At 47.5% G+C, this 24,698-nt stretch overlaps 11 protein-coding genes across 11 annotated transcripts; 4 read left to right on the forward strand and 7 right to left on the reverse strand.

Moving 5' to 3' along the window:
- Window positions 1-920: 920 nt before the first annotated feature.
- Window positions 921-2,551, reverse strand: BDV14DRAFT_185853 (S-adenosyl-L-methionine-dependent methyltransferase). Its single transcript, XM_073770738.1, has 2 exons — window positions 2,038-2,551; window positions 921-1,969 (listed from the first exon to the last, which is right to left on the reverse strand). Exons 1-2 carry the CDS (start codon window positions 2,352-2,354, stop codon window positions 1,207-1,209), a joined length of 1,080 nt encoding a protein of 359 aa, XP_073621779.1. The 5' UTR covers window positions 2,355-2,551; the 3' UTR covers window positions 921-1,206.
- An 88-nt stretch (window positions 2,552-2,639) lies between these two features.
- Window positions 2,640-4,889, reverse strand: BDV14DRAFT_185856 (pepsin-like aspartic protease). Its single transcript, XM_073770739.1, has 3 exons — window positions 4,168-4,889; window positions 3,792-4,110; window positions 2,640-3,728 (listed from the first exon to the last, which is right to left on the reverse strand). Exons 1-3 carry the CDS (start codon window positions 4,399-4,401, stop codon window positions 2,770-2,772), a joined length of 1,512 nt encoding a protein of 503 aa, XP_073621780.1. The 5' UTR covers window positions 4,402-4,889; the 3' UTR covers window positions 2,640-2,769.
- Window positions 4,890-5,031: 142 nt separating this feature from the next.
- Window positions 5,032-6,914, reverse strand: BDV14DRAFT_185859 (tryptophan--tRNA ligase MSW1). Its single transcript, XM_073770740.1, has 5 exons — window positions 6,433-6,914; window positions 6,288-6,368; window positions 6,091-6,206; window positions 5,919-6,037; window positions 5,032-5,844 (listed from the first exon to the last, which is right to left on the reverse strand). Exons 1-5 carry the CDS (start codon window positions 6,838-6,840, stop codon window positions 5,399-5,401), a joined length of 1,170 nt encoding a protein of 389 aa, XP_073621781.1. The 5' UTR covers window positions 6,841-6,914; the 3' UTR covers window positions 5,032-5,398.
- Window positions 6,915-7,067: 153 nt separating this feature from the next.
- BDV14DRAFT_185861 (mitochondrial 37S ribosomal protein uS10m) lies at window positions 7,068-8,434 on the reverse strand. Its single transcript, XM_073770741.1, has 5 exons — window positions 8,329-8,434; window positions 8,172-8,269; window positions 8,078-8,122; window positions 7,572-7,996; window positions 7,068-7,503 (listed from the first exon to the last, which is right to left on the reverse strand). Exons 1-5 carry the CDS (start codon window positions 8,380-8,382, stop codon window positions 7,328-7,330), a joined length of 798 nt encoding a protein of 265 aa, XP_073621782.1. The 5' UTR covers window positions 8,383-8,434; the 3' UTR covers window positions 7,068-7,327.
- Window positions 8,435-8,476: 42 nt separating this feature from the next.
- BDV14DRAFT_24112 (purine-nucleoside phosphorylase) lies at window positions 8,477-10,067 on the forward strand. Its single transcript, XM_073776360.1, has 7 exons — window positions 8,477-8,869; window positions 8,926-9,004; window positions 9,064-9,143; window positions 9,216-9,280; window positions 9,339-9,541; window positions 9,601-9,880; window positions 9,928-10,067. Exons 1-7 carry the CDS (start codon window positions 8,665-8,667, stop codon window positions 9,970-9,972), a joined length of 957 nt encoding a protein of 318 aa, XP_073621783.1. The 5' UTR covers window positions 8,477-8,664; the 3' UTR covers window positions 9,973-10,067.
- Window positions 10,068-10,161: 94 nt separating this feature from the next.
- Window positions 10,162-11,146, reverse strand: BDV14DRAFT_206242 (Fcf2 domain-containing protein; the record flags this gene model as incomplete). Its single annotated transcript, XM_073774882.1, has 3 exons — window positions 10,162-10,542; window positions 10,764-10,911; window positions 10,974-11,146. The coding sequence occupies 3 exons, from the start codon at window positions 11,144-11,146 to the stop codon at window positions 10,162-10,164; spliced, it is 702 nt and encodes a 233-aa protein (XP_073621784.1).
- Window positions 11,147-12,268: 1,122 nt separating this feature from the next.
- hapE (CCAAT-binding factor complex subunit HapE) lies at window positions 12,269-13,144 on the forward strand. Its single transcript, XM_073770742.1, has 2 exons — window positions 12,269-12,289; window positions 12,346-13,144. The coding sequence occupies exon 2, from the start codon at window positions 12,478-12,480 to the stop codon at window positions 13,102-13,104; it is 627 nt and encodes a 208-aa protein (XP_073621785.1). The 5' UTR covers window positions 12,269-12,289; window positions 12,346-12,477; the 3' UTR covers window positions 13,105-13,144.
- A 305-nt stretch (window positions 13,145-13,449) lies between these two features.
- Window positions 13,450-16,195, reverse strand: BDV14DRAFT_206244 (Rab GTPase-binding exocyst subunit SEC15; the record flags this gene model as incomplete). The annotated part of the gene is made up of 9 exons (XM_073774883.1): window positions 13,450-13,528; window positions 13,585-13,835; window positions 13,893-14,342; window positions 14,398-14,533; window positions 14,601-14,707; window positions 14,758-14,859; window positions 14,911-15,042; window positions 15,096-16,069; window positions 16,141-16,195. 9 exons carry the CDS (start codon window positions 16,193-16,195, stop codon window positions 13,450-13,452), a joined length of 2,286 nt encoding a protein of 761 aa, XP_073621786.1.
- Window positions 16,196-17,171: 976 nt separating this feature from the next.
- On the forward strand, window positions 17,172-20,509 carry BDV14DRAFT_185902 (putative meiosis protein MEI2). Its single transcript, XM_073770743.1, has 13 exons — window positions 17,172-17,565; window positions 17,613-18,003; window positions 18,096-18,530; window positions 18,589-18,948; window positions 19,002-19,161; window positions 19,216-19,234; window positions 19,297-19,327; window positions 19,377-19,394; window positions 19,456-19,484; window positions 19,535-19,578; window positions 19,626-19,705; window positions 19,766-19,871; window positions 19,926-20,509. Exons 1-13 carry the CDS (start codon window positions 17,357-17,359, stop codon window positions 20,159-20,161), a joined length of 2,118 nt encoding a protein of 705 aa, XP_073621787.1. The 5' UTR covers window positions 17,172-17,356; the 3' UTR covers window positions 20,162-20,509.
- A 223-nt stretch (window positions 20,510-20,732) lies between these two features.
- Window positions 20,733-21,730, forward strand: BDV14DRAFT_24271 (uncharacterized protein). The gene is made up of 2 exons (XM_073776363.1): window positions 20,733-21,051; window positions 21,102-21,730. The coding sequence occupies exons 1-2, from the start codon at window positions 20,828-20,830 to the stop codon at window positions 21,496-21,498; spliced, it is 621 nt and encodes a 206-aa protein (XP_073621788.1). The 5' UTR covers window positions 20,733-20,827; the 3' UTR covers window positions 21,499-21,730.
- las21 (mannose-ethanolamine phosphotransferase LAS21) lies at window positions 21,560-24,659 on the reverse strand. The gene is made up of 7 exons (XM_073776362.1): window positions 24,371-24,659; window positions 24,276-24,320; window positions 23,933-24,221; window positions 23,741-23,868; window positions 23,319-23,689; window positions 22,241-23,257; window positions 21,560-22,184 (listed from the first exon to the last, which is right to left on the reverse strand). Exons 1-7 carry the CDS (start codon window positions 24,571-24,573, stop codon window positions 21,622-21,624), a joined length of 2,616 nt encoding a protein of 871 aa, XP_073621789.1. The 5' UTR covers window positions 24,574-24,659; the 3' UTR covers window positions 21,560-21,621.
- Between the last annotated feature and the right edge of the window lie 39 nt (window positions 24,660-24,698).

The raw sequence follows: 24,698 nt of genomic DNA on the forward strand, positions 1-24,698 counted from the left end.
TAGTAAAAAAGAGCAGGCAAGAATTGGTAAATTTATAATATAGTAAAATAACTAGTAAAGCAGGTTTAAGAAAAGATGGCAGGGCACTAGCTATTAAAATACTAGATTTAAGAAAGTAGGGCACTTTATAAAATCAATATTAAAATTAGTATAGTAAATAATATAGTAAAATTAATATAGCTAATTAAAGTCCTAGTTTATCCAAGGACATGCTACTAGGTTGTTAAATAATACTTTAGGTAGTAATTTAAATTTATTATATTAGTAGTTATAATAAGCTAGAAGACAGGAAAAGGTATTACTGATAAGTAAAAGTTGCGCGAAGTGGTTAACCTGGTAACCATAGTGGTTACGTAATTCCCTTAGCCGTCGGCGGTTAGGAGTATCGTCAACATGGTTAGGAGTATTGTCAACAATAAGGGATGGTATATAAGGATACTCACTACCCACCTAGATTTACTTTCTGCCTCTTGTGCCTTATCTTTAGTTTATAGTAACATAGTTAGATTGCTAGTACAACCCAAGTTACTATTGCATCTTCTACTTTGCTCTTCTTCTTGATATTAGAATACTTAAGGTCTGATTTAATGCTTAGCAGGACGACCCTGACCTTATCTGACAGGAATATGGCTTTCTATTTCTAGTTTCCTAAATTAAAATTAACAACAAATTTATCAGATATCATGGATGTATACCTCATGTTTAATAAGTTTAACTATTTTATAACTTTAGTTTACCTAACCACAAGAGCTTCCCTATTTTATAGCAAGTACAACCACTAATATAATAAATTCAGATTACCATTTAAAGTGTTGCTTAACATATACTCCCTTATAATCTCTAATATCAATTATTCCTATGATAACTATGGTCTTGTTAGTTCTTATTTAGCTATTTACTAAAATCAACATTAGTCATTCCCGGAACTTGGGTCTTAATATCTAGATTTACTAACTTGAATTAAATAACAACTTTATCACTAATTCATGGATCAACGCTCTACATTTGACATGAGAAATCAAGAAGGGGAACCAACGGGTCAGGAATATCAACATGTCCATGACAATTATATCGCGCGCGGCCCGACAGCATGGCTAGTCTCTGCAGCTAACCATACCTCAGAACCTTAAATAATCCATTGGATCTTTGAAGAGAGCACTCGTATTCGAAAAACGAATCTATCGTCGCCAGCCACAACATCCATGGCTACCAACCGGCACCTATAATGACCGCCCATGGATCTGTATCAGCCCCGGTGACAGACCAGACATCCACGGTTACCTGGCATATTCTGGTGTGCTCGCCGAGCACTCCTCGGCAAAGGGCCGCCACCCGATTCGCCTGTAAACGGTTTGCGCACTCGAGCACAGCCAATTTGACCCTGGAATCAAGTATCAAGCCTGCAATATGTGAGTAGAAAAGGTCCTGATGGCAGCTGTGACTAGTTTCTAATGTATATGGTGGGACGTCCTTGGGCGGTACCAGCGCGAGCATTGGTTCGAACATTCGCACACTGCGAGACGTGGTCCCATCATGGTATTCACGAGAAGAAACATATGGGGGGTTTGAGACAAGCACGTCACACCATGGTCCAGTAGCGGTGGTCTTTTCAGATGTAAAGCTGAACGCATCGCGTAAGGCTGAAGAACCATTTTGGCTGAGTTCGAACACGTTACCGCGTCGAAAGATTACATCTTCGAGGGCACGCTGTGACAAGTTTCCTAAGCGAACATTCCGATGGATGTTTTCATTCGCCAACTTCACGGCTATGTCACTAATATCGACGCCGACAATGGACAACCGCGAAAAGTGAGGCGAAAGAAGAGAATGCAGGAGCAGTGGTATGCAGCCAGTGCCTGTACAGAGATCCAGGATACGTAAAGGATTGCTAGAGCTGCGCTTTCCCGAACGCGACACGCGCTTCAATATCAACTCCGAAGTGTGAATAGTTATAGCCTCTGTTTCATGCCTGATATGCCGACTGATTAGGAACGATCCGCAGGTCTTGTCGGGTAGTCGCCATTAGAGTAGAATTACCTTGGGATCAAGACACCCCTCGCACATTTTATATCGAGATCTCCGAAAGGCTGGTCCCCGAGTATATATTGAAGCGGCATCCCCCTCGACCGGACCAAGCACATTGATCTGAGTAAACTCCTCCAACCAACGGCAGCACCCCGTAAGCCACGGCTCCTCCATGTTGACCTTAGTTCCGAAATGCGCAAAGCTCTGTCACGCAACCATCGCAACTCGTTTATTGCCAGATTTAGCGAACGGCAATCTCTTAAGAGGAGCGGGAGCAAACGATCATGCTTGTATGCTCGAAGCACAAGGGCTGTTGCAAGTCGGGGCATCTGGATGTGCTCGTAAGTCTACCAAGGTAGGGTAGAACCTAGGCCCCTTTTAGCTCAAACTGAAGAAGCTTCAAAGATTTGTGCGTATCTTTGGACAAGATATGGTATTGAAGCCACTGTTTAGCAATGTAGGAGATGATGATCTGATTTGGTACAAGCCTTGGTGGACCATTGTAGATAGAAAAACCCGAGTTGCACATGCGAAATTACGTACGGAAGGTCAAAACGGACCGGACCCTACGCCCATACAGACTAGTCCGCCTAGCGTCGGGCCAGCCCGATATTGCTGGATTACCTACTTTTATACCTGAGGCACCAGTCTAGACCACCGGAGCGTGGGCTTGCTGATGTATGTAGAGCGGCTGAGTATATACAAGCTGTTGTTTCGGAAAAATAGCAATGTACAATGATTAAATCACCATGCAAATGATTTACAGAGAAAGTATATGCTTATCGTGGCAGCGCCACAAGCCAGGTGGGATGGGAGGTCTCTCGGTGCTCTTAGCGCCACTGCGGCGCCTGTACTTGTCGATGGCACCGTATTTCCAGTACCACTTGGTCCACCAATCCTAGCACCTGACCCGTCACTGCCTACGACGGAAGTGACGGGGTCAGAAACCTTTGTCGCGCCAGGAACAGCATTGTCTCCAGTCCCGATCTCCAAGACATTGCTACCTGTTGAATTGAAATTTGTCTTCGCAAGTGAAATCTCGTTCTGTGTCAGGTCATACACCACATAAGCGCTGCGCAAAAAGGTGTCACCAAGGACGGCGGTGCTATCTCCAGCAGGAACAAGGCCGAATATGCAAGCACGCTCGCCGCTGGAGAAACTGAGATCCCCCGCGTCAATGACAAGCTCGTCAATGCCGACTGAGATTTGGGGAGTTGAGAACGTGAAGGTGATGTTCGTGTTATCCTGGGCCAAGCTGCAGGGTGCGTACCCAGCGCCAGTGGACGGCTCGTATGTGACACCCAGTTCATGATAGAGTTTCTCGATTACCGAATCTGGCAAGTAGGACAGTGAGCTACCGGAATCGAGCAACACCGCCACAGGCAGCGCACTCGATGTCAGAGCTTGATTTGCGGATGTAGTATTCAGCGAGATTCCTGTGAGAGCTATCACAAGCTCGGAATAACCACCATCAACGCTTTGCACAGGGAGTGTCTGGAGTTCACCATGATACTTCTCGGTATCAACGCCCCCAAAGAGAATTGAGCCCGTATTCGCTTCAAGGTCGTTGAGCCAGAGGCTATAGGCGCTTGACTGTACCAGCCCGTTTTGCTTCAAATATTGAGGAAGATTGGGATAAGCCTCATCCCCAAATCTAGCAACCTGAACCTCGTTTGAAGGATAGCCAATCCCTAAAACACCCTCTAATCCAACATGCATTAATGTTAAGGCCCGAGATTTTCTAATCCGCGCCTAGGGTGACATACCTAAAGAGCTAGATGTATATCCGATCCCAAGCTGAAACCCCTCAATGGTCGCACCGCCGATGCGGAGCGTGTCTTTTATATAATCACCGGCAGCACCTGTCCCATCTGCATAACTAATATTGAAATCTGATGAAACATAAGAATATGATGAAGATTTCTCGGGGTCAAAAGATCCAGAAAGACGGCATGAATCCCTTGACGAGGAACAAAGTGTTGAATTAACAGCATTACACCAAAGATCACTGCTGCCTGTGTCCAGTATTAACCGCAAACTTTGTCCTGGCGTGCCGACAGTGACGTTGCAGAAGTAGAGGGTCTCCTATTGTAATGTGAATACCAAGGTGGAATAACGAAAGGAGGAAACTCATGGGCATACCTCATTGTCAATCACCTGTGATACTGTTTTATCTCTCTTTCGCCTCACCTGGTCTCTCGCCACAGGGTCCCGGACCTCGTTGCGGTGAAAATTGAGCTCAACAACAGCAGGAGATTTGTTTGGTTGAAGCTCCGAAGGGTTGCCCGAGCATAGGGTAAACGAGAAGGTACTCAGGATAGCGCATAGCATCCACATTTTTTTGCTTGACACGCCGGCCAACGTGCCCACACCCATCTGAGCTGCTCTAGGTGGCCTTGCAGGATTATCGCGGACACCGCCCGAAGTCAAGTAATATAAATCTCCCTTGATCCTCAAACAAGTACCCTGAATAGGCTGTTCCGGAAAGCAGAGCAGGATTTGCCTGTTTACAGAAGAACAAACAGTGGTTTAACGGGCATCGTGCGCATAGATATCGAGAGGCCTTAGTGCTGCTGCCTAGACCGAAATTGACGGGTAGCGCTTATGCTCCAATAGATGGTTGCATGCATTGCACTGCTTCAAGGCTGTCGTCATCATTTGGTGTGCTTGGACGCGTTGCGGAGTCCTTTGGGACTTACCTAGGTACTCTGGCGGACCCGAGTGTTCTGGAAAGTTTTAATTGAATGACCCCGAGCACGGTTTGGCCTTCTATGTGTCAGTTAACATGGCACGCACGCACACAATCAGGAGATTCTAGCTCAATGGTCTCAACTCCACAAGATTGCATCTGATGATCTGACAGGTACAGAGGGCTTTACAGAGTAACCTGGAGTGGGCCAATAGCCCACCGCAAGCGACGTAAGCTCTGCCAAGCCGGACCGGTCGGAAACCTTAATTATCCGCCACTGCCGGCTTCGTCGCCGACCACTGCCGACCACTTGGGCCGGGCGCCGGATCTTCAGTCGTGGTGTCAAGTCAGACTCACCCGGTTTAGGGTGATCGCTTCGTTTTCAGAATTGAGTCTTAATCTTCGTTACATGTGGTTCTGGAGACTCGTAACTATCGAAAACGTAGTTGACTAACGTTGACACATGTTCCCGGATTATCATATTATCCATAAAACTACCGCTCCACAATCAATCAACCACGATACTGTTTTAAACATGATCATTGAGAAGCCTTGTGATGTTTGTTGTATACAAAAATTGTCCCTATTAATACAATATGCTTGACGGAGAAGCGAGCCATGTTGTCAAGGCCCGTTGCCAAGGCTAGTAGCTGAAGTTTTTGTTTCAATGATACAGGATGGATCTTATAAGCCGATGACTCCCCGAACCTGCTTCATTGTAATTTCGGCGTTGGCACGAGCAGCCTGGGCCCCTTTCTCTGAGATGGTATCCAATCTGTCACCGTCGGCTATCAGTGTAGAGTATTTTTCTTTGATGGGCGATAAGACTTCGCAAACCTTCTCTGACAGATGTTCCTTGAGAGCTCGTGGACTGGATGTCGCGTAGCTGGAGACAATCTCATCAGAATGCGTCCCTTCCAAATGGCTCAGCAACTCTATAAGATTTGAGACGCCTGGCCGACGCACTGGATCATACGATATGCCGGGTTCCGAGTCTGTGAGCGCAACCTTCACCTTACTTCGAATATCCTCGGGCGTGTCAGTCAGTAGAATCCTCGAGCGGTCGTCGGCGTGGGATTTTGACATCTTGAGCGTTGGCTCCTTTAGCGACATCACCTTTCTTGCGGGGGCTGATGTTTGTCAGTCCATGAATCACCAAGCATCAAACATGACAATAGCGATTGGGCGAACGAGGCGGTCTCACATATCACTGCTTCCGGGATTGGAAATATCCGCCCATAAAGATGGTTGAAGCTGTTTGCGGTATATCTGGAGAATTCAAGGTGTTGCTTTTGATCTTCTCCAACCGGGACATGGGTAGCTCTAGAATGGTTTAGCAAAGCTTCGCTTCGAATGGAAACAGAGGACGACCCGACCTGTGAACCAAGATATCGGCAGCTTGGAGCACCGGATATGAGAATAGGCCGAGGCGCAACTTTGAACGGACTTCCGAGTTCTCTAGACTTGTGTTCTCTGGCAATTGAAGTTTGCTCTGACGGAGTTAGTTACATTTCTCATTGTAAAGGGCGATGGTAGGGTCATGAGCTGTGTAGTGTGCTCTGCCCAAACCGACCTTCCACTGAGTCATCCGAGACAGATACCCCGTAGAAGCCACGGTGCTGAGAATCCAATAAAGCTCGGTATGGTATTGGACCTGGAGCTTTGATTAGCAGATTATACAAGGTGGAAGTAGCGCCGGTAGCGTGACTGTTACATACACTCGACTGATAGAATATAGTTGAGCGGTTCGGGTCTAACCCAACAGCTATCAATGTCGCTAGAGCCTCTTTTCTCCAGTTCCTAAGCTGGTGGCCCTCTTGGGGTACCGTTAATGCATGTAAATCAACGATCGAGAAGATTAGCTTCGTATCCTCGGCAGCAGCATTCTGGATTTTGACCCATTCGCGCAAAGCACCCAGATAGTTGCCCAAATGCGGTACACCGGTCGGTTGAATCCCAGAAAAAACAGTAGTCCCAGAAGGCGTTTGGCGACCCCGTGGAATCTGCGAACTTTTCCATCTGAGGTTGGACTGCCCAAATGCTCGAGAACCGCTGTTTTGACCGGTTCGCCTCAGTGCCCTGCATGCAGGAAGCCTATGATCGCAACACAAAGCAGCAATACTCATTTCTTTTCCAGTAAATTGAACACTTTTGCGACAATTACAGTAGCTGGAATCTGTAAATACTTTGACGGTACCCTTAGAGCCTGTAAGATCACGTGACTAAGATACGCCGTATGTAGTGTAAATGATCTCTAGGTACCTAAAGTACGGAGTAAAATAGAGCAAATATGCACACCGTCAATCGGGATCCTGCTGAGGGAGATCCAGACTCATTTGTTCTGAGTCAAAAAGTCATACTCGTAGCTGATATCACAGAAACTAGATGGAAGCAAACTGACAGAGCCATCTTCCAAGCGAATATATCGACACCATTTCAATGCTTCGTACATCGAGTCACCGGGCTACTATTGAACCATTTAGCATTCCAGGTTCGAATGGAGATGCCTGTCGTTTTAAAAAATATTAAATCTTTGTGAAATATTGTGTAATATACATTTGGTGTACGTCAAGAGAATGCAAAATTTGGCAAATAGAGAAACATTCAGCTGCGCTAACGGCGGGAGGCACGGGCCAGCGGTCCCTTGTCCAAGGACAGTCGCTCGTTGCCTAAGAAATCAGACACCGGAACCTGTGTCTCAATTGCTTTCCGATAGCCAAACTGTGACATATGAGGTTCGAGGACTTTTTCGATTTCCGGAAGAGCTTGGTCCATAGTTTTGGCGAAATCTGGGATTCCAATTCGTTAGCAAAAATCAGGGCGAGATTTATTGTGTCGTTTCGAGATGTTGCCTTACCTAAACTTTCATGTTCCCAGACATTTGCCTTCATACCGACGCCATAGAATGCATGTTTCCGAACAAATGCGAGCCATGCCTGCACGACCTGAGGATTGCCGTCTTTGATCTGGATCAAACGTCGAAGGGTTATCCGCTCAAAGTTCTCCTGGCTCTTCTTGTGGACGAAGTTGCTTCGAGGAAAGGTCCATCGTTCTGTGATTTTCGGCAAGGGCACCGGACCAGATACTGGAAGCTTGAGATAATATGCAGCACGGATAGCAAAATCCGCGAAGAATTCGAGGTTGCGCACACTGTACGATCGTAACTGGAGGTCGCAGACCGGAAGACCGTACTCTGCCTTTCTTCGGAGCGGCCGGAGGTACAATGCTTGAACACTCCTTGGCAATCGAGCGTTGGAATTGATATCAGCGAGGCGTTCTCCCCTACAATGATCATCAGTCTAAAGCTACGTCTCTCGCTGGTAGAATGGAAATTCAGAGGACGAGGTGGCAGTAGAGACTGACCATTCTTTGACAGGTGAATCAGACAGCGGTTGAGCTGGTGATGAACTGGAATTATTAATACTGAGAACTGAAAGCACACGACCTAGCGACTCACGTTTCCTTCTGGCCTTCTGACTCGGATGTGGCAGATTGAGGGTCTTTGACAGTGGATAGCTGGCGAGAATAGTAGAGGGCGCGCGACGCAGTAGCAGACTAGAAAAATTGTCAATGCAAGCTCGTTTAAGGCGTGAGCAGAGCGAAGGGAGCAATACCTGCAATGATCTTCCTGCCCGAAGTAAAATTGAATGGGGAGATGGTAGCGACATGTCTTTGTTTGCCGCTCCAGCGAACAGCTCCTGCTACGAGAAATTGATCACGATAGCCAAAGATGGAATTTCATGATCGAATGTGGTTAGCTCGATCTCGATACGCCAGTCGGCCTTATTACTAATCAACCCCGTGACAGCCGGTCCTGCATAAACGATTGGCGCGGCATGATGGCCTACCTGGTTATCGGCAAAAGGTAGCCAACCTTTCCATTGCACAAGTTGCGGAAAATCTGCCTGTTCCTTGTCAACACCAGTGATCTCAAGCTGCCGATCGCCATCATGGAGCTTCCAGTCCACCTTTCAGTACTCGAAAAGTCTACGGAAGCGTTCAATTTCATAGTAAAGCGTTTGCCAGATGCCTTGAAAGCTCCTCGTGTAGCCATTGTGTGTGGCTCTGGATTGGGCGGACTTTCAGAGACAATTGACAAAGAGCTGCGAGTAGAAATTGACTATGCTGATATTCCTCATTTCCCACAATTAACAGGTCAGTTTTAGATGGGATTGGGCATTTACTACTCTACCGTTTGCTCACTTATGAAGTCGCTGGACATGCTGGGAAACTCGTATTCGGACTCCTCGACAAGAAAGTTCCAGCTGTCTTGATGGTTGGCCGTGCCCAGTGAGAATGCCCCGAGAAAAGTAGAACAAGAGTTATCACTAAGGATTCTTCATCTTCAGCTACTATGAGGGCCATTCAATAGATCAAGTGACATTCCCTATTCGTGTTTTCAAATTATTACAGATCGACACAGTCGTGTGTAAGCTGTGTTCACATTCTTTGAGAAAATTTTGCAGACTATATATACAGGGCTAACCCCGGTACGCATCAGTGACAAATGCCGCTGGTGGCCTGAACCCGGACTATACTGTGGGCGATATCGTCTTATTGAACGACGTAAGTAAAGTCAGTCCGTTTGAAAAAAAGATCAGCTACTCTAACAACAACGGAAAAGCATCTTTTCTTGGCCGGGCTGGCAGGAAATCATCCTTTGCGAGGTCCCAACAGCGAAGAATTCGGTCCTCGATTTCCACCTCTGTCAGATGCCTATGACCTTGACCTGCGCCGCCAAGTGCATGAAGCCTGGGAAAAGGTTATTGATCCGGTAACCAAGCGACGATTGCACGAGGGCGTGTATGCCTTTGCTGGTGGGCCAAGGTACGCTCGTCATTATGATGCGATTGAGCGTACTTCTTTCTGACCCAATGTAAACACAGCTACGAGACTAGAGCCGAGTGCCGAATGCTCCGCCAGCTTGGGGCAGATGTTGTGGGGATGTCCACAGTCCCAGAAATCGTGGTTGCTAGACATTGCGGCATACGGATTCTAGCATTTAGTCTGGTAACGAATAATGCCGTCCTTTCACCCGTACCGCGAGGAGATGACCACCTCATTCAGGGGAGGGATGTGAAAGAGCTAGACGCCATTCTCCAAGAAGGAAAAGCTAACCACGAAGAAGTGCTCGAGGCCGGGCGTTCTGCAGCCCAGGACATGCAGGTACGTATCCAGGACTCATCGATTGTGCCAGCGATAACACCATGCAGAGGCTTGTTGTGCATGTCGTCTCGGACATATTCGGGAATCTTTGAGCGGCGTGCAACGAATTGCGCGGTGAAGCCGGGATCGGAAGTGGCAACCGGGAAGTGCCTTGATGTGACAGGGCTGTCACGGCGACCTTTATAGGTTTGTTGAGTCGCCCACGGTCGCCGAGCTTGGCCCGCTTTTGATCTAGAAACTGTCATGCGACGCAGCAAAAACAGTGTATTAGTTTGTGTCAATCATCCGTGATTCTTTCCACCCTGTCTTTTGGCTCGTAAATTGTTATAGAACGCCTTCTTTCCACTCCGTTTCCTGTTTTGAGCATCTTTATACCTGGATTCGAAACGCTTGTTCTCCCGTTCTAGAACCAGAGCCTCTTCGACAAAAGTCTTTTTGCGATCTCTCTTCGCAATACGACCACTGAAGTACTCGGTTGGGCCTTCAACAATAGTTCCAATTTGAGAGTATTTCGGTGGCTGCGCCTTGCCATTTTCTTTTTTGTAATGACGCTTGGGGTCTAGGATGGAGCGCATTCGCAGAAGCTGCAAATCTCTTTTCAGTTCTGGTGTCAGCTCCGTCTGTGGAAGATCGAACCAATCACTTCCCGCCGTGGGCTTGTCCTAAAGTAGAATGGCTGTCAGTAAAGGCCAGCTAACAGTTGGAGGAGAACCAAGGGCACATGGTTGAATATGCTCAGAGTAACTATGAAACAAGAATACTCTCATTGCAACAGCGCAGCCCAATACGGGCTGTAGAAACTGTATCAAGCGCTTACGCGATGGGAAAATTTTCCTCATAGCAATTCCAGAAAAGACATGATAAATGATGTCGGGAGATGTACCTTCTTGGACGTCGGTTGATTCCTGATCAACGACTGATTATCGCTGCTGACCACAGGCTGAGCTATTCGTGTTGTATCGATGACGGCGAGATCATTGTGTTGGTGAACATAAGGTTGCAGTGAAGATGAGGCGGATAGCTTCGGAACACTGAAGCAATGAAGAAGGATTAGAGGCAATATCTTTACTAGATGGAGTTGAGGAGCACTTACTTGGGAAGAGCTTGCTCTGCCCTGGAAGTTGAGCTTGAGGCATTAGCTGTGTCAATGGTGTCCTTGCGGAGCCGCTCCTCCGCATCAGCCAGGAGCTGCTGGATGTGAGCGTCAGTCAGATTCATATCATTGCTATGAGAATCTGTGGTGTCATGTTCTTTATCGATATCCATAGCTGGGTCTGGGAACCGATGTGCGGATGTGGGAGGAAAGAGAAATAAAACCAATAATCAGAGAAAGGGATATTTATATAGCGGTGGGTAAGCGTGTTGAAGCTGATAATCAGGAAAATTTTCTGTCGTGTGGGGCGAGCTTGGACCTCTCGAGCCAGGGCCTACTCATTACAGAGTTGAGACAGAGCACACTGATATGCAGTATACACACCACCCTATGAATGGTAAGGTACATAGAGATACAATTACACTCCTGGTCGCTATGTAGGAAATCAATCATTTGGACTACTTTCTATCATCCAAGTAAGACACCAACACCTCAATAAGACGCGCTTCTTTTCGGCTTGTGTAGAGTTTGTACACCGTACACATAGCTTGGTGAATAGCGGCTTAGTGACAAGCATTAGTAGAGTCATATATACGCAATATACCTAGTACCTAAGGTACCTAAATTCTATTATTGTATTTTGGTGATAGCCGCGTGTGGACGGTGGCGTAGACGTCATTCAAGGTTGGGTGCGGCAGTTGGGAGTTTGGCACCAGGCCTGTTCTTGGCGCGCTTTGTGACGCTTAGGACTGCTGACTCCCCATCGCTACCCCGACGTGTTGGTTGCTACTTGCTTTGATACCCCGACAACCTGCATTCTCTACCTAGTCAACACTGCATTGCGGAACGCCCTTCAAGAACTTGGAACTGACAGTGATCGCGCATTCACTGCCCGCCAATCTTCACGACCTTCTGCCTGGAGTCGCAAGTGACGCGTTGCATTGCTTCCTGACACTGGCTTGTAGGAATCGTTCAGTGAACTTGAAGGCTCGATAATCTCCGAACCCGGTTTTCATAATCGACAAACTCGAGAACATGGAGCAACCTCAGCAAGGCTCTGGGCAACAGAGCAGACAGCAGCCCGTATACGACACGAGGAATGGTGGACATTACGGTAAATCAACTCCTTCGGTTCTTTGCGCACCTGACGTTGATATGGATGATCGTGGCAGATTTCTGATTTGATTTATAGGCGCCAGTGCGGCGGTATGGCTTTCTATGAATTGGCTCTGCCTTTTAAGCTAACCTCACACACGTAGCTTGCTGCGCAGGGCTTTGCTCCAGTTGCCGAGCTCTACACTGGTACCTGGGCAAATGTGAGTATTCCACAATATTCATTTAGCCGTCGTTTAACATGCCTTGCCCTTTCTAGGTCAATCAGGGTCTGCAAGGGACTGCGCGCGACACTTTGACAACTTATTGGCAGCACGTAATCAATCACCTCGAGACCGATAACCATGACTATAAGATCCATCAACTGCCATTAGCACGGATCAAAAAAGTCATGAAGGCTGATCCAGAAGTCAAAATGATCTCTGCAGAGGCGCCGATTCTGTTTGCCAAAGGCTGTGACGTCTTTATCACCGAATTGACCATGCGGGCATGGATTCACGCGGAAGATAACAAGAGAAGAACTTTGCAGAGGTCGGATATCGCAGCGGCGTTGTCCAAATCAGACATGTTCGATTTCCTCATCGATATTGTTCCCCGCGAAGAGGCGACGTCTCACGCGAAGCGTTCGAGTCAGACAGCGGCTCCGACAGCAGCGGCTGGGCCTACGGCTGCGGGACAATTGCCGCCATCCCAGCACGGCGTTCAACACCATTCCCATCATATGGCTCCACCGGACTATGGTGCATTGAGCCAGCATCCTCTCCAGGATCAAGAATACCGGCAACAGGCCATGTATGGAGGAGCGGTACAGTCTGATCCGACAGCGGCCTATGCGCAGCCTCAGCCTCAAATGTTTGAGGGCATGTATACTGCTTACCCACATCTCCCTCCACAGCAGGTATGCGTCAAACCCAGCTTTGAAGCCGCTTTTAATTTCTTCGTTCTTTCTCTCTCTCTTTCTTTCATTTTCTGTTCTCTTTCTTCCTGGCTATCGTACTGGCATCGCTCGAGAAGCTAACGCACCCTCTTTCATTTGCAGTGATTAATGACCTGTCCATGAACAACTGCGATGAGACGGTCATGCCTCGCAGATTATATGAAAAAGCGCCCGAGGCTGGTGTTGCCGAGCGCCACCAGCTGGGCTTTAAGTCTCAAGGCCATGTTCAAACATACCCAGATTATTTTCATGACAATGTTGACTTGCGCTAGCGCTAGTTTCAAAGAAGATTTTATGTTTTATTGAAAGTATGGAAGCACTTTTTATATTGGTTATTGCTTTGGATTGGGCATGGTTGGACATATAAAGGAAGTGGGCAGATAATTCAACTTCGCATTCAGAATGACGAGCTTGCTAGCCATGCCATTATGACTTCTTACCAAATCTTGACGACAATGTGGAGAATTTGTCCATTTTCACGGGACTTTGAACCGTGTGTGTAAGCCTGAGATGGTTAAGTTAATATGCGAACTGACTGTCCTGGGTAATCAAACCACTTACTTCTCCAACAGGGTCGGGCCATTGATAGCATCCACACGCCCGTATTTCTTATTTCGCATGGAGATATCGTAGAACTCATCTGCGTTGTCCGCTTGCATCAATTGCACCGTCTGTTGCAGCTCATCCAAATTCTCTCGAAGAATGGGATTGTTGAGACTGTCAACAAATTGATATAGGTATTCAACGTCTTTTGCAAGAGCCATCACACCGTTTGGATTGATTCTTTTGACATCTAGGGAAAGTGGGAGGGCCTAGATCGTCGGTCAGTGGCTATTCCAGGAGATGACAGCAACGCAATGACGACGTACAAGAATCATCGTTGACGCGTGACTGAGTGCATCAAAATAGATGAGTTCTTTGATCTCCTTCGGAAGCCCAAGAAGAGTTGAGTTCATGATGTTGGACAAGAAACGAGTGAGAGTCTGCATGTAGTTGCTCGGCTCTGTTGGAGCTGCAGTAGATACCCAGTCGTACTCCGCAGTTTCGATGAGGTCGTCAATCTTGGAGTTGACTACTTCGAATATTCGTTTCTCTGCTGCTTTCTTATTGTCCCGGAATTTCGCCGTCGCTTTCAGAGCTACCGGGTCGCTGGAGGAGCTTTGTGACCTTGCTGCGGCAAGCAATAACTCGAGTTCGTGGCATGCATGTTCAAAGTGCTCCAGGTTGATGAGAATTTGCACGATCTGCCCGAGGTACTGGGAGTGAAGGCGCTCAACGAGCGTGTCACAAACTTTAGTGGAAAGAAGCTCGTCCAGGGCCTAACACAATTAGAAACACCCTCTTGAAATCGTCACCAGTAATAAGTAGCCTTACCTCTTTCAATGTCTCATCAATAATGCCGGGGTTCGAAAAGTCGTCATTGGCAAAGAAGTAGAACTGGTTGAGGAAATTTCGGATATCAATGCAACAGAGGGGATACATTTGTGAGAACGGCAAGACGCAGGGGAAACTAAGAATTGAGATTAGTATGACTCTTATAGGTGCTTCGATGATTATCGTCAGAGGATAAAACATACGCTTGCTCTTGTGGCTCGCTTGGAGTATACCAGCTCACATTGAGTACCTTGTCGAATTCTTCAGGCGTCTGTATCGGCATAGGCATATAGTCATCCGTAGATACGATCTCCATGATGTTAACATGATTGATGGAATTGCTTTTTTGAAGGACCTCACCTCCTGGAAGTCATCGCTGAAACGTCTTTTGAGCAACTCAGCGTATTTCCTGAACAAGACCAAAAGTAAATTATCGAAAGCTCCTACAGCAAAGTCCCAAGTCTATATCCTGTAGATTAGCTCACATAAGTTTAACTCCTTGGCTGACCTTACGTTCATCGTCTGCATGAAGAGTGCAATGAGATTTTTGATTTTGAGTAAGCTTTCGGCATTGTCGACTTCATGAAGAGCTTTTGATATAAGACCCACGGCAGTCTGACACATCGAGTCCCATAATTCATCAACCTACTCTCTTTTGTTAATGTTGAGGATCTAGCTTCACCATGCAGGAGTCTCACATCAACCGGATATCTCATGTCTGGCACTTTCTTCATGGTAGAACGCTCAACAATTGCGAACCCAGCCATTTCCTCCAGCAGATTATGTAGACTCGCTCCGTCATCGTCCAACAAGGTGACCGAAGTCGGCAAAAGAAGTTCTTTCTGCCGCCGGCGAGTATTCGCATACTCGACTCGGAACTTCTCCATCTGACCTAATGACTGGTGTATATGCAGACATTCAAACAACGGTGTGAAATCCACTTGAAGCTCCTCATTCTGGAGAAGATCGTACTCCTCGTGCTCATCACAGACCAATTCAATAGCAGAGTTCAGCTTGAAATGCTCGAGGTAAGGCATCTTTGCAGCTCGCTCCTTTTGTCGTGTCTTTCGTAAGTCTGTGTGATACAAAGCTATCTCGCCAAGGTACTGCGACATCTCTCGAATCCTGTATAGCCAAGTGTTCAGGTCCGACATCACTGCTTCGGCTATGGCCCGTTGTGTCGCCGGGACAGAACGCTGAATCATGTCTGCAATTTGAAACTGTGTCACCCCTTTCAGATGCACATTCTGAAGCTCTTCTAGCGCACGAAGTGCAGCATAATGATTCTTCTTTGCCAGGAGATCATGTACTTGGTTCGCCAGGCGGAGGACCTCAAGACAATCTTGAATCGCACGCGATGTCTCATCGATGTTCTGACGATGACGTCGTGATTCAACCAAAGCTCTCTTTTGCTCCGCGAGTTTTTCTGTGCTAGCTTGGATTGATTGGTTGAGGTCCAATATTTCAGCTGTCAAACTGACAGTACCCTCTCTGATATGGAGAAGTTGATTAACAGAGGAGACAAATTCCTGGTGATTTGTATTGCATATTGTCTCAATCTCTGCCTCCTTATCGCTCGCAAATGCGGAGAGTGATCGTAAAAGCTCAGATGTATTGTTGCCGACACTGTATTCCTTGATCGAAGGAATCAATTGATCTAGATAATCGGTGTCTGAAGGAGATATAATTATCTGGAATTCCCACCTAGTCAACCACCTGACAAGTATTTGCAACAATGCGTACAAACCTGGTTCAAGACATACGAAGACTCACTTCGCGACGGAACGATGGAGGGCATCTTGTTGGCGTACCACTCAACAGCTCTTCGAGACCCTGTTTGAGCACTCAGCTGACCGATGAGCGGACACGCCGAGTAAAGCGGCTTTCCTCAGAACTATCATGGACCGAAAATCGGTCGCGAAAAAGTGGTCCTTTAGAGGGACTAGGTGTGGTCAATGGGGATCTGGGGTGGGGAGCTGAGACGAGTTAAGCTGGAGTGGGCCGAGCCTCACCTACCTACGCCGTACGTAGTAGCCTACCTAGTAAGTACCGTAGGTACCGTAGCCGGAGGTAAGTAAGTCCATGCATGCCAAGCATTGAACTGTACTCCACCAGATACTAGTACCTACCTACTCATTTGTGTATTCAATACTCTTTCGATAAAGTCAGGTATCTCGTTGTAGTGAACCACCAAGTCCATCGCCGAATATCAATGTGGGCCGACCTTTCTGATGAACCGCCCTGCTGGCTGCAGCTCCTCCAGCAGTCAGTTGCAAAGCAGTGTCCATGAGAAAGAGCGTCTTTGAATGATGATGCTGCCAACCACAATTGCAAAAGCACACTGAACACAGAGTCAAGTGTACATGTCTTTATAAATTGACTCTGTTTACTAGCGTGGGCGAGTACTCATGTCTCTCGCAGACATTAAACGAAACGGCTAATTGAGTGAAGTGCGAACCAGTTGGCAATTCGAGATGATAGCTGAAAATGAGAATCAAGAACCTCGTCTACTCGGTGACTTCCAATGGGCTGGATTTTGCTACCCTCAATTGAATCAGTAGATGAATCTTCAGATGCTCTATACATGGAAGTCAAGTGGATGTGAGAGATGGTCTACTTAAGGTCTCATGGGGCAGCAGACATGTGAGGTGATTAAATTACAGGTGTTTTCTTGCCATACACTGAGAGCGACTCTGCACTCAAGCTTCTCTGTTTCTTAGCCTTACTTCTAATCTGAAGCTTCTTCATTTCTCTCATCTCCCCAAGCATCCTATCTTTGTGTGGAGTATTGCAACCATCAAGTCTGCACTTATTCCAGCATGCTCGACAGCCAGTAACTGCTGCAGGCTCATTCAAACTACGCGTTGGTTTCTCCATTTAACGCAACACGCGTGATCTTGTTCAAATACAGCTGACATTTGCGTGGGAGTGAAACACATCTTTGACAAACCGAAACCTGATGACCCTGGCCCTCGAGATGAGAGGAACTGACTCTTCTCGCGGACTGAGTAGCCCTGGCTCTACAGACGGGGTGGCTTCCCCCAATGGATCGCCCGATACGAAAATCACTGCATTTTCGCCAGAAGATGTACGATCCAAAACGCTTTCTGAATCGAGCGCCTGTGGTCCTTTGGAAGACTGGAACGGCTTCCATCATTTTTTCTCGACGTGAGTAAGGGGTGACCGAAAGTTGAGCACTTGTTGACACGGTATAGCATCTCATCTGACCCATTTCTTGTCTCCGCAAACACTTGTAGTCGGCCACAGCTATCTCCTACCGCTGCGAGTTTTACTCCTCTTGGTCTAGCAGATACTGTGGCTGCAGATAGAGCCCAGCTCATGACCAAGGATCTATCTCCTAGCAATCTTAGCCTCCTGGCAGCTACCTCGAATGCTGACTCTGGTGCTGTGGATGCGTCGCCTACGAGCCGCCACGAGCGGCCTCTACCTGCCTACGGTGCTATTGGAAGCGATAGAGCTTTTAGGGACCGCTTGTCTCTAAGCTCAGTTCGTCGCCCAAATGAGCCAGAAGAATTTACTCGCGCCTTACTCATTGAAAATGTTCCAACAAACTTAACTTATATGGCTCTTGCAGGGTTCTTCAACGTAAGTCGATTTGACAAATTACTGTTACAGTTGCCCCTCATCCTCAATTCCTGACCTCATTGACTGACACCAACTGGGTAATATGACAATAGCGTCGTGAATTCACCTCGCTCAAAGGGCCTATACTTTCTGAACTGAGCTCAAAAGGGAAAGTCTATGTCTCATTCACGGATTCACGCGAAGCTAGGAAGGCAGCTGAGAAAGTACGCCTTCTTCGGCCGGAATGGAAGCTCATTTTCCTTAGCTCAAAGGAGTATGTACAACAGCTGGATCCAGCTCTTCTTCCTCAAACGTCAGACTTCGAAGGGCAGCTGCTGGCTACTGTCTACTACGACAGTCGGAATCCGGGATTAAACCAACAGACAGTGGCTAGATCACTAGAAACACTTGCTATGACCTTTGGAGACATCAAAACATTTACGCCCCTACTCTCTGGTCAGGAGAATATCGCAGAAATCCACATTGAGTATTTCAACACTCGTGACGCTGACAATGTTACGACAACTCTGAATGGTACTTCCGTGGACGTGAGTCGCGGACCTTCTATTCCCCTATCAAAAAAAGTGCTAATAATCTCATGTAAAGGACTGCATTGTGGAGGTGTCATTGTTCAGACCTGATTTGGAGAGTGATGCATACCCTTCTCCCCAAAGTCCGTGCTCTTCGAAAGGGAACGTGGCTTGTTTGGATGCCTCTTATCAGAAGGATGCACCATGGGCCTCTCCTGGACATACACGTGCTTCTTACATGGAACTAAGTCCTACAGGGCGCTCCACGATCCCTCCGGGTGAACATGCTGGATTGATGGACTGGATGACAAGGGCGGGTGAAAGAATGTTACCTTCACCGCGTCGTGAGGCTACCCGTTACCCTGAGCTACGTTTAACTAATCAAAACGCTGTGGATGTCGAGCGTATACGCCTTGGGCTGGATGTCCGTACTACAGTACGTTTCTTCGGGGTCACACGCTGTTCACTGCGCTGAATCTCATGCAATAGATTATGCTTCGGAACATACCCAACAAAATTGATCAGGCAAGTGTTGTCGGCTACACAATGCCTCATTGTGACCATCAACTGACGGTCATCAAGACTATGCTTAAGGCTATCGTTGATGAGACAAGCCATGGAAAATATGATTTCATGTATCTACGTATTGGTAAGTGACAAGCTATCACAGCGATGCGAAGAGTGAATCTGATTCTTGCCCTAGATTTTGCAAATAATTGCAAGTATGCAAGCCGACTTCCTTATCTGGTCGTTGGTTGTGTACTGACGCTTTCAAATTATTCAGTGTTGGCTACGCTTTCATTAATTTTGAAGACGTGAGTAGCTCTGTCCCTCGCCTTGATCTTGGTACTGATACTCTTGCAGCCCATCGACATCATCGACGTTAGTTCTTCGTTGCTTTGGCCATACAACTATTCTTGAATATAATCTCACACTGGCAAAGTTCGTCAAAGCTCGAGCAGGGCGCACCTGGTATGGCCTCTGATCACAAGCACCACATGAGATATTGATGCGCAGCGCAGGAACTGCTTCAACAGTGACAAGGTCGCAGAAGTCTCATACGCGAGTCAGTAATCTCGATACCCGAAGAATGCTGATTCTAAACTCTGGTAGCAATCCAGGGCAAGGACTGTCTGGTACAGAAATTCCGCAACAGCTCCGTGATGCTCGAACACCCTTCGTTCCGCCCAAAGGTACGTCTGATGCCAACAGGGGAACTTGGATTGCATTTCCTAAAACAATAATGACGGTAGATATTTCACACTGGTACCGGGCTCCTTGCAGGAAAAGAAGATCGTTTTCCTGGACCGGACAACCCCTCCAAGATGCGGCGCAGCATTGAGAACGCGGAGCACGTTGGTAAGTGAATTAACAGCTGCCAAGAGTTTTACCTGACTGCTTTAAATGGGCTAGGCCTCTTTGCGCCACGTGTTGGGCAACAGTATCGAGATGAGCAGCGTCGTCGCCGCTCTCAGTACGATCGTGGAACAACTGCAGCTGAACGAGAGGTAGTGTATGTTCGGACCCTGGCCCCACGACGTCAGTATACAGGCATGGGCAACGGCCTGAAAAGCGCGCCCTGCACTTACCCTGGGGTGAAAATGTGGTATGATTCGAATGTCCCTGATGATGGCCCCAAAACATCTTAGGGCAATGGTTACTTTGGCGTCTGCAAAGGCACTCTGCAGATGCCCAGTGAGCTGACATGTTTGTGTACCGAAGATCCGCCTGGAGCTGTAACTTTCCTCCGTCTACTGCATCTGTTCTTATGTGCTTTGACCACGGTTCATGTGTTGTTTTGCTTGTTACGAGTACATTAGGAGCTTGGAGAGGGGCTACCAACGGGCTTGGATTCATGAGAGATAGCCATTCTACGCCCAGGCCAACTTGGTTGTGGTTTCTCGGTATGGGTTATGGGTCTGATTGTTGGGTTCATCTCCGTTTGGAAGTCAAGTGTGAGGTTTACAATTTAATGGAGGGTAATGATAATAATGAGCCAAGGAATGCGAACGTCTCCTGAGGTCACTTCGAACGACTCATTTACTCAGATAGCTTGAACTGAGATAAAAGTGCTTTTGCTGCTTATATCTTGAATTGGTAGGAATTGTACCAGCCGAGCTGAAGTCTTGACCAATTGAACCCGGCGGGAGTAGGGAGCACTGTCCGGAATGGAAGTATGCAAAGGTAAGTGGACCCTTCGGCCTTCGAAGTATCTTGACTCTTGGCTCCGCCGCCTCGGCTACTTTATTTTCCCTACGTGCATGGCACACCCTCCAATGCGATGTCTTCCGTCTATTCTGTAGGGGCTGCATAAAATGGATGAAAATGAACTCCTGCGCATCCATTCTGTGCTGCACCTGATTTTCCACCGTAACCGAAACCAGCACGGTCGGACAAAATGGTGGAAATGGCTTTCTATCCTAAAGCGGACCGTACGTGAGCTTGCATTTTCAAGCTCAGGCGATCGGGGTGACTCGCGCTCCTCCGCCAAGCACTCAAGACGATACTTGGCTGATCAGATTCTGCCAAGGTGCTATGTGTGAGTTTGAATGCACCAGATTCCGGTAAACTCTCTGACCTTGCTACTAGGGCGTTCTCGGTTGTCGTGGCAGATGTACAGTTCTCTACTTTGGGTACAGTCCTTCTGGCTACACTTGCGCAACTGTCGAAGGTAACAGGGATCGATGAAGAGCTCAAATCGCGCTCTCAGATACAACCGAGGTTTGGCCTTGTCTCTCCGCCACACGTGAGACCAGTGAAAGCAAAAGAGGACATCGGAGAAGCGCTATCGCGTAACGAGGACGTATCGGATCGTGGTCAAATCCCAGTAACAAAGCAGGCACCTCGGCCAAATGCCGAAGATCCTGTGCCTACCCCAGCGAAGACAATTAGCGTCCACGAGGTATCAGCTACGGCAAAGCCAAAGGCAAGGAACAAGAAAAAGGGGAGAAACGCGATCGACGACTTATTCAGCGGGCTTTTGTGAAATCGATCTTGGCTCTAATATGCCAGTAATTCTCTGTTTATGAATTGCGAAGATATTTTTGAAAACGGTTCCCGCCCTAATCTACGTCTAACCGAATCTATATACATACTATGAACAAACATATCACCTAGAGGTCTGTCCGCGCAGAACCTGCGGGCAAGTGGGAAGCACCTCACCCAACAGATTTACAACGAAGTGATGGAGAATTGCCCAAGATATCGTATATAGGTATTTGGGCGAGAAGACAGTCCATATAAAAAGATGCGTCCTTAGCGTTGTGCAAGCAGCCATGACAGACATCAGCATAGATGCTGCATGAAAAGTCAGAAGCGCTGTATGGGTCTGGTATGAGCCCGAGGGTTTTCGTGCTCTCAGAAGTTTAGCGGCGGACATCCACCAAATTGGACCGGCCCAATTGCCCACAAATGTCAGAATCCCAACTAGAATGACGTTGTAATTGCCGATGCCATTATATGCATTTGAAAGGTCGACAGAAGATATGGCATTCGATCCACCAAAGGCGAAGAACGTCAGGTATTGCATGAGCAAGGATGTCACACTGATTTCGACAGACGTCAATTCCATTGATCTCAGAAACTTGAGCTGCAGCCTGAAAATGAAGAAAAGCGGTGTATTGGTTACTCTTGACTGAGTCAAGAGAAAGAAGGTCAAAGCTTCGTGAGCCACTGCCACATGTGTCTGTTAGTATATACACAACATGAGTATGAACTTTGTTACTTGCCGGAGTTCTTGCATAGCCTCCCACTTGTCTTGGAAAGGAATACCCAGATCAAGAGAAGTAAGACGATTCCGCACATTGTGACCCGCGCATACGTCACAAGAGACACTCCCTGGAGGAAGGTCGCAATGTTTCCGAGGAAAGTCTCTTCGAGAAGTTCAGGCGACTCGGATGCCGCAAAAACCAACTTAAACGTGAAGGCCATGGTAGTGAGAGCAACGCAGAATAGGCGCCACATCCAAGAGGAAAAAGAGTCACTGATAAGATGTAGACAAACATCAACGTAAGATAATCCTACCAGAGCCCAAAGAGTATTCTGGTGAGTGGGAAAATAGTCCCGTACGATGTCTGGTTCCGCGGCAAACTTCTGCCCAGTCTGATTCCAGCGTCTCAACACACGGTGAGCGATTGCCAGGACAAAGACACCAATTGTGGGGAGTACCCGTGCCAGGGAAAGGGGCGCTTCATAACTTCTGTTAGAAAGAGTACCTCGTTGTGTTTGAGAGTACCTGGCATGCAAGTAGAAGGTCCACCCTGTGATGGTCCAGTACCAGAATTGTTGTTCTTCTTCCACATAGCTGCTTGCAAACATCATGATGCCGTAGAGCAATATGCTAATCGTCAGAAATACCCCGGAAACATGATCTTTCGACAGAGACTTGTACGCTGCAGGTGAAACGAAGAGAAAAGCGAGGCCGGCGATGCATATACCTAGAGAAAGGTATTTGAGATCATAATTGCTGGCGGCACCACTCATCACCTCCTGAGAAGCTCCAAGGAAGCGCAGCAGAGCCGATTCAACCTCGGCCTGCAAGTCGCCGTTGTCGACAGCATCATGTTGATGAAGCAGTTCTTGTGCACGGGCCCACGCGCAGTGAGCCTGTTCGAGACCACTCTGGGGACTTGAATAACAGTTAGTTGGCATTGTGCCGTCTTCTGGGTAAAAGTCGGGAGAAGTCTCTTTCAGTGTCCTGAGCAGTTGCTTGGAGTTTTCATGTAGCAATTGTATTCTTTGTGCGCCTGTAACCAGAAAGTCCATCAGTCGCAATGCATCAGAGAAACGGCCGCATGTGTTTCTTACCAATATTCCACAAGTCCAGAAAGTCGGGAATAAAGACTCCAAGGCTGTTCAATGGAATTGGAAGCCCAAGAAGGCCCGCCAGTGTCGGTGTGATATCAGTCTGGTCCACAACACTGTAGTATTGCAATTCACCCACTGCATCCACTGGGCTTTCTCTTCCGGCTTTCAAGGCTTGGAGTTTTGGCGACATGAAGAGTAGGGCAGGTGAGGTTTCACCGGCGGAAGAGCCCCCGTGGTTTCCAGCATCATTCATCCCATGGTCACCACAGAGAACAAATAGAGTCGACTGCAGGTGCGCTTCTGTTTCCATAGCTTTGTAAATTTGCATGACTATCGAGTCCATTTCTTGCTGTTTCGGTACCATATATGAACTAGACGGTGGTTAGAATGAAGTCAACGATGAATTTACTGGGCCGCATTACCTTTGCGGTCCAGCTTTGTGCCCTATATGATCAAGGCCCAGATAATGTAGGATCAAAGCTGACCAGTCATCATGAGTTAGCTCAACAGGGACGTGGCGAGTCACATTCGTGTCTACTTCGGTGAAATCCTTGATTAATGACACGGTAAGTAAAAGCACTTTGCTGTACGGAGCATGGGACAATGTCACTGACTGATACAAAGAAGCTCGTGGTCCCCTCCGCTCTACCGAACATGCCAGGAAAAAGCTTCAGCCAAGTATCGTCCCCATACATTACAAGTTGCCCCCCCGCTGCTCTAATTTGAGCAAGCCATGTATCTTGGTACGCCAGAGTAGACGATGTGTCAGACTCAGCGATGTTCAAGATAACGTCAAGAAAAGACGGTACAGATCCTGTGGTGATAGCTTTCAGACGGGGCATCGTCACCGTCGGGGAGCCTGCATAAGCAGTAAACGGAATTGCAGTACCGGATCGGATGAGACTGCGCAGGAATCAGGTAACTGCTCAGAACAGACGAGACGAGATATAGACATACCTTTGTGTGAATTTAAATCCGGTATCGATCGAATAAACAAAGTCACTTATCACTTTGAGCTAGGGTACTGGGTGCAGGGGTTGCGGGTACCTTACCTCCGCAAAGCATCAACCACCATGAAAATGACTTTGTCAAAAACCTTTGGCGGTACATTTTCAGACTCTCCAAATGTAGCCAGGCCAGAAATCAGAGGCTTATATGGGAAGAACCCGATAGAGAAAACCGTAATGGCAATGGGTATGAGAGCATTGGCCACGAGTATCAGCCAGCTCGCCGGCATGGCCATTTTCTTAACCATCGCGCCAACGAATGGGTTTCACGAGCAACGCAAACTCTGCCGCCGCTCTATAAGACCATGATTACTGACCCGAGCCCACGACCGTCGCTATAGACTGTCTACAATGGTTCGGTCACTCATAATAA

Source organism: Aspergillus stella-maris (genome assembly GCF_047715825.1).
Source record: "Aspergillus stella-maris strain CBS 113639 unplaced genomic scaffold BDV14scaffold_128, whole genome shotgun sequence".
Classification (NCBI taxonomy): Eukaryota; Fungi; Ascomycota; class Eurotiomycetes; order Eurotiales; family Aspergillaceae; genus Aspergillus; species Aspergillus stella-maris.